Source organism: Nanorana parkeri, unplaced genomic scaffold (genome assembly GCF_000935625.1).
Source record: "Nanorana parkeri isolate BGI_ZX_2015 unplaced genomic scaffold, ASM93562v1 scaffold585, whole genome shotgun sequence".
Classification (NCBI taxonomy): Eukaryota; Metazoa; Chordata; class Amphibia; order Anura; family Dicroglossidae; genus Nanorana; species Nanorana parkeri.
In genome coordinates, this window is record NW_017306853.1 from 256,318 (window position 1) to 263,140 (window position 6,823).

The 6,823-nt window shown below is 42.5% G+C and overlaps 1 protein-coding gene across 1 annotated transcript in view; it reads left to right on the forward strand.

Annotated features, from left to right (window-relative positions):
• The window catches only part of DUSP5 (dual specificity phosphatase 5), a 12,733-nt gene that overhangs the window by 4,362 nt on the left and 1,548 nt on the right, over positions 1 to 6,823 (forward strand). Inside the window, exons 2-3 of the mRNA XM_018562571.1 lie at positions 828 to 987; positions 4,484 to 4,703. Coding sequence (XP_018418073.1) covers positions 828 to 987; positions 4,484 to 4,703 — 380 coding nt within the window. The remainder of the gene's footprint in view (positions 1 to 827; positions 988 to 4,483; positions 4,704 to 6,823) is intronic.

The following is a 6,823-nucleotide window of genomic DNA, read 5'->3' on the forward strand; positions in this document are numbered from 1 at the left end:
TATATATATATATATATATTTGTTGTTTTTTTCCAGACTGCTGCAATTAGGCTTCTATATTTTTCCACACAAGATTCACACAGCTTTCACCCAGGATATGTGCATTTTTCACTTTAATCCAAAAGGAAAAATGTGTGACTCTTTGATCAACACAGGGGAGTCATCAAGCAGTGTGTCACCCGGTGTGCACACCATTACATTACACATGATATCATTACACATGTGTGTAATGTCATGTGCACCAAAATGATCACAGTCAGTCATTTTGGTGTCACCCCCCTCTGGTGGCATCTGGTGCGAGCCTCACCCCTTGCATCCCCCTCGAGACGCCACTAGATGAAAGCTGCGTGAGTCTTGGGTGCTTACGTTTAAAGTAGACCCCATAGTGTATGTTTAGACAAAGGGAGGGGAACTAGCATTGTAAGGAAGCCCACAATGGCAACCTATGCTTCTCCCAAAGCAGGTCTCTGCCTAAAACAGGTGTCATTTCTGGGTGAACTGGCCCTTTAAATGCTGAGAGTTGTAGTTCAGTCAGTTTTGTTTCTGTCAGTAATGTGTTCATATGGGCTAAAAGTTCTGATAAAGGAGCATTCCTTCATAGGGAATCTGTCACAAAGGAAGGCACCTTTGCGAGAAAGCTTAGATAGCAGTCTTCCATCGATTTGCTTGAATGCATTAAAGCCAAAATCTACTGCATGGGACTGAAAACGTGTGAAAGGTTCAGACTGGTGGCTCCTCATGTAGATATCCTGTGTCTAGACCGCTTCCATTGAAGATGCATTGTCGTAGGATATTATTATTGGATTATCTTTTTTACTTCATTGTAGTAACAATGTCTTCTGTCCTGCAGGCGGATACGAATCCTTTCGCACAGAGTACCCACAGTGCTGCGTGGATCAGAAGAGTTTGTCGCAGGAAGAAAACGACAGCAGTCAGAACCTCCTTTGCGAGAAGCTTCCCTCCTTCCACAAGCCAAACTATGATCAGGTACAAAGGACTCTCCATTTAGATCTGTTGTACAGGTTGAGCTCATAGTAGGCAATCTTGGCACTCTAGCTGTGTTGAAACTGCAAATCCCAGTATGCCTCTATCTCTAGGAGTTGTGCCTGTGGCTGTCAGTCTTGCAGTGCCTCATGGGACTTGTAGTTCTGTAACAGCTGGAGTGCTGAGGTTACCTACCCCTAGTATTTTTCTGACAGTCTGAATTGTGGCCTTAGCTTCTTAAAGTGCCTGAAATATATTTACCAAAGTATTTACATATTCTGAACAAGCAGTAAAAGCACTTTAAAACACTCACTCACCTATGCAGCTCTAGGCATTGTGGAGAAATTCACTTTAAAAGTTCACCTTACCGCTGCTGACGACACATCTGTATGGCCCTTTCCATCACAAATGCCCCCGCCAGGGGGGCATGAATGTCATGGCCCTAGTTGTTATGGCTAAGCCATACACACGATGGCCTCCACCCAGCATGGTGTGGCTTGCCTATAGGAAGTAATCTGCAAATGCCATGGCCCCATTTATTCTTATGGCTAAACCGTACACATGGGGGCCTCCAATCAGCAGGGTACGGCTTACCCATAGGAAATAATTTGGCTGTGGCACACATGACCTGGAGGGGGGTGGGGGGTGGAGATGGGTCTCCAGTATCCAACAAACACTGAAATTCCAGTTTTAGTGCAACTGGCCCCTTTGAATATTGCTTAGAGTTGCTGTTCAGAAGTTGTTGCTTCACGGTTTTTGTCCATAAGGGTTAAAAGATGGCTATGCAGAGGAAAATTCCAGTTGCAGAGGAGCAGCCCTGCAAGGGTTAAGCTCTGAGTGCTTTTTTCCGCCCGTTAAGCTTCGGTCCATTAGTGGGATATGGGCTTGTGAAAGGCTGCGTTTCCGGAGATCAATAGAGATATTATTGCTTCCTGTTGGGAATGTGCGGTGCTGGAGCTTGATGGGGAGATGGCTGAAAGCAGAAAATAGCCTTTTGACTCATCTCCTGTCCCATATAGATCCGTTGATCCTATAGCGCTATAATTACCCCGCCACCTTCCTTCCGTATCCTCTTCCCACTTAATTATTGATGGCGAGATTGTCCTGGCTGCGGATGTGTAATGGGTAACTCAAGTGCAGCCATGACCGTTTCTAATCTGATAAGATGTCCAGCCCCCCCCCCCAATACCTTTCTGTGTGGCTTTGCTCATTTCATCCATCGCTGCAAGATCTTGAAGTGAAAATTACATAAACGGATCAAAGAGCAGGAAAGCATGCGATCGTTGCAGATATTGCACTCGTAACTGACATGAAAAATGGTTACTGATGCAACCTGCGCTAGGGCATTTGGGGGGTTACTGTGCCATTGGCCAAGAAATACAAAAGCTGTAATCGCTTTTTGAAACATTGCCGTTTTTTTAAAGCACAAAAGCGATTTGTAACATATTATAATATATATTTATATATTAATAGACACTAAATAGAACGAGGAAAATGTGCGTATGATTTGGCTGCTTAAACAAAAGTAATTGAACCCTAATGATGCCACCTGATTCCAGCAATATGTTAACCCTGTGCAATGGTCTAATTACTGTTAATGTATCTACTGCCACAATGTGATGAAGACTTGAACCCTCTCTTTGAGGTTATTGCAGGTTGTGGAGATTTACTTTTGCCCTGGTCACCTTCACCTGGTGACTGGGACTAAAAGCGATGACAAGTCCAAAGTTCTAAAGTTGTCGCCAAAACAAGAAGAGATGGAAAATGTTCCAATGGAGATGCTTGTTCTGGTGACCACTTAAGAGGGGGGGGATCTCTCTCGCTTTTGTAGAGATTTCCTTGAAGACTGCCAGTTGTGTCTATAGAAATGATGAAAACCTCCACAAAGGGACACATGACCCAAAAACTTTACCCTTTCCAAAATTAAAAGAAGAAATGTTTTGGCTTTAGATGCATTAAGCTGGATTCAGACCATTGTGTTGCAGTAACATGCCTTAGGGTGCTTTAGGAGGATTGGTGCAAAGTCATTTTCAATAGCACCCGATCGCACCTCCACACCGTACCCAACATAATGTGCTGAGTTGGGGGAAAAAGGGGGGGGGGGGGGGGCAGATATGCTTTCTTGGCTACTCTGATGCGTTGGCAGCCTAACTTAATGGAACCGTGCATTATTGCAGAACATAAAGCACACACGTGAATAAGCCCTTAATATGTAGTGGTTTTCTTACTAAGTAACAGTGAAACAATTAAAATTTGTTAATAGAATTTATTGACCGCCATGCCTAACTCTGCCAAGAATGACTGAGCCGACCTTTAGTGCTTTTGTTAAAATGTACTTTGATATACTGCTAAGTGACAGTACTTTTAAAAAGCAGTTTTGGGTTATTATAGCAGAAGGAGATCCTTTTTTCTTTCATAGGGGTAACGGTAAATATTACCGGTGACCGGCCACTTCTGCTCTTCATGTCTGCTGCGCAGTTAGGGCAGAGACGGCATATTCTTTAGGAGGCTTAAGGGATTAGGCTAAATGACAGGTCCATCTTGTAGTAACCCACAAGAGGTTACAAAGTCAAGTGCGCATCCTGTCTGCTAAAAGCACTGATTTTGAGATTAGCCGTGGGGGAGGTGGGTGCTGAGCTTTGTATGGGCACTTTGCCTGATCTAGGTTATACTTGAGAAGATTCTGTGCCTACCTGAGGCTGAGAGGGGGGTCTTGGAGTGAAAACGATGGAGGAGTTTTTGATGCCTCCTTCCAGATCTGTGTAGGCTGGGACAGCGGGAGTCGTGTGTGGGCTTAATGTGATTCACTGGCTTATAATTCCAGGGTACGGAGCCAAAGATCACAAATGGAACTTCACATTCCATTTTTAGATTAGCGCTCTTTCATCGTGAATATTACTCATGGTCTTGAAAACCCACTCTGCTATTCTAGTCATCGAACAATCAATATTATTATTGGGTTTTGTGGCTGTTTTTGTTCGTGTGTGTAATATGCGTATTTGTGCGTAATAAAACCCTACAGATATAGCTTCTGACCTAAAACAGCCGCAAGGTCCAACATAAGACCTATAATCCTTTTTTATAGTCTGATTCTAAAGTGTATCTAAAGCCCACATTTTGTTTTATTTAGTTTTGGATAGATAGAACCCCTGTCAGGGTTTTCACAGTAATTCTTTAAATAGTGATGAGTGCTAGGTTAACCCGTGTATATTAAAAGGTGTATTGGAGTCAACTGGCATCTTTGTCCTAGGATTGTTATAGGTGGTCCTTACAAAGTACATATAGGGTAAGGAATAGAAGAACAGTCCGGAATTGTATTTTGTGTCAAATTGGCTTGAAAAAGCTAATGCATTTTGGGGGCCACAAAAATCCTCCTTCAGAGCTTGATTTCTTTCAGGGGAAGGGGATTTTTTTTTTTGCCCCACACATACATTTTGAGAGCTACCTTGTTTATCCTGTCGAAACTTATCGTAGGTCCATCTTCTCTTTTTTTTATCAGGGCAGTCCTGTTGAGATCCTTCCATTCCTCTACCTTGGCAGCGCCTACCACGCGTCCAAGTGTGAATTCCTCTCCAGCCTTCGCATTACGGCCTTACTCAACGTCTCCAGAAAAAGCACTGGATGTATGAAAGACCAATACGATTACAAATGGATTCCTGTGGAGGACAACCATACCACGGATATCAGTAGCCACTTCCAAGAGGCGATAGATTTTATTGGTGAGTGGAGCCATTCTGAGCTGGTGTTAAATTGCAGCCTTTACTTTGTTTCAATATGGGTTTTTTTATTGAGTAATACAAGTTACAATGCAAAAACATTAGGTTGTATATTAGGCATATAATAAGAACAAACACATCCTGGAATCACAATAATTAATATATAAAGTATACTCCTCTTTCCGGCAGTGGAGACCTGGGGTCCAAACTGTGGGAAGGGGCAGAGGCCCAATAGGGTAGTAGATAATGCGGTAACATAACTATGGTCCAGGAATGTAGTCTGTGGATTCGAAAGACATCAAGCAAGTCGGATACGACCAAGTGAATAATGCGTACGAGTGAAAAATATTTAAGATTAGTTAGAAAATAAAGAAGGGTACAGAGATTAGATAGAGGAATAAAACATAGAAAAGGTGTGACACCTTCGAATACAAGTAAGACCATCCATAATATCAGGACCACCATATGATCAAATTTTACATAGAGGGCGCAACAACCAACATTTCCAAGCCGCACAGAATTTGTGATACCTGTTTCTGATAGCAAACATTTGTTCGTATGAGCAGTGAAGATTCACCTTGCGAACTACATCCGTGTAGCTCGGAGGTTCCGAATCCAACCGCATTTGACTGATCTGGGTTTTTGCTGCTATCAAAACGTGCATTATAACCGTTCTTGATGTGGGGAGCAACTGTTGGGAAGATATAAAGTACTTAATCAAATATTCTACGGGATAGACATTCTCATTTTTAGATTTTAAGTTGAGGTGGGGGGCATACTGATTGTAATTAAATATATTTTGTTTGCTTTGGATCTTGGCTTGGATAAGTTTTGGGTCAATTCTAGTCTGTGGCTTATAGCTTCAAAAGTACGGACTGGTTTACCATCCAAGATATAAATGTTTTTTCTTAGGCCTTGTTCACACCAAATGCAGAGCAGATCCGGTCAGGTTTCTGCACACGCACGCTAGTCTTTTAGTCCTCGTTCACACCTGAACGTTTTGTAGCGCGTTTTACGCTCGAGGAATGCTCTACAAAACGCTCAAAAATATAAATCCTATTGTATTCAATAGTCTCGTTCCCACCTTGGCGTATTTCCGCCCGTCCCTAACGCGCTACAAAACGGCCCACGACTGAAAAGGTACATGTACTACTTTGGGCCGTTTTGGTGCGCGTTTCCATTGGGATACAGTCAAGTAGCCTTCGGAAACGCGTGTTTGTCGCACAACTTTTTTACCGCGAATCGCAGTAAACAAAAAATGTGCGACGGTCGCGCGACAGACGCGCATATGCAACACGCCTAGGTGTGAACGAGACCTTAGACCCTTTTTTGAGGAGTTTTTTTATGCGTTACGGCCTCTTTTTAGTTAAAAAATAAATAAGTAAATTAAGTTTAAAATGGGCTTTCAGTGCGTTCCAGGCATTTGCATGTGTTTTTTGATGCGTTCCAGAGCAGGTAAAATAGGACCTGCTGCAGTTTTTTCACCTGCTCTGGATCTGCTCTGCAACTGCATGCTGCAATGTGAACTGCAGCAAAAAATACCATTGGAATACATTGGACACAGTTTTGATCCGGTCTGTAACTGCTCTGCTCCGCGCTAAGGCCTTAGGTTGTCCGTATTAAATTTGCAGTTCAGTCGGCACAATAAATGTTTTGGTAGTTTGAAACGGTTCAAAACAATGTTTCGTTTTGAAAGGTCTCAAGTTTGTAAAGTCCATAAAATGTTATTAAATTGGCTACCCAAGTGTTCAAATGATGTATCAGATTTGCTAAGCATTATACCAGTGTTGCCAAACCACAAACTAATTTAGCTCTGGAACAGTTTTCACACACAAAGAACGAGGTCTGAGGGTAATTTTAAAGTTGCACATGAAGAATTTTTAGTTTTACTGCATAATAGATAGCAGAAAACTCTAGGGGTTTGAACATTTTTACAACTGTCATCCCCAAAGCCCCAACCATTTAATTAAAGCCTCTGTCTATTTAAGGCCATTAGAGAATGCTTCAAAGGGAGACCTAAACAGAACAGCTTTGTAATTACAGGAACCGGTGCTCTAACACGGCCAATTTGTCTTCAGTAGGAGGTAACTTCTGGCGTGTCTCCTACAAGGACAAAGCTTTTA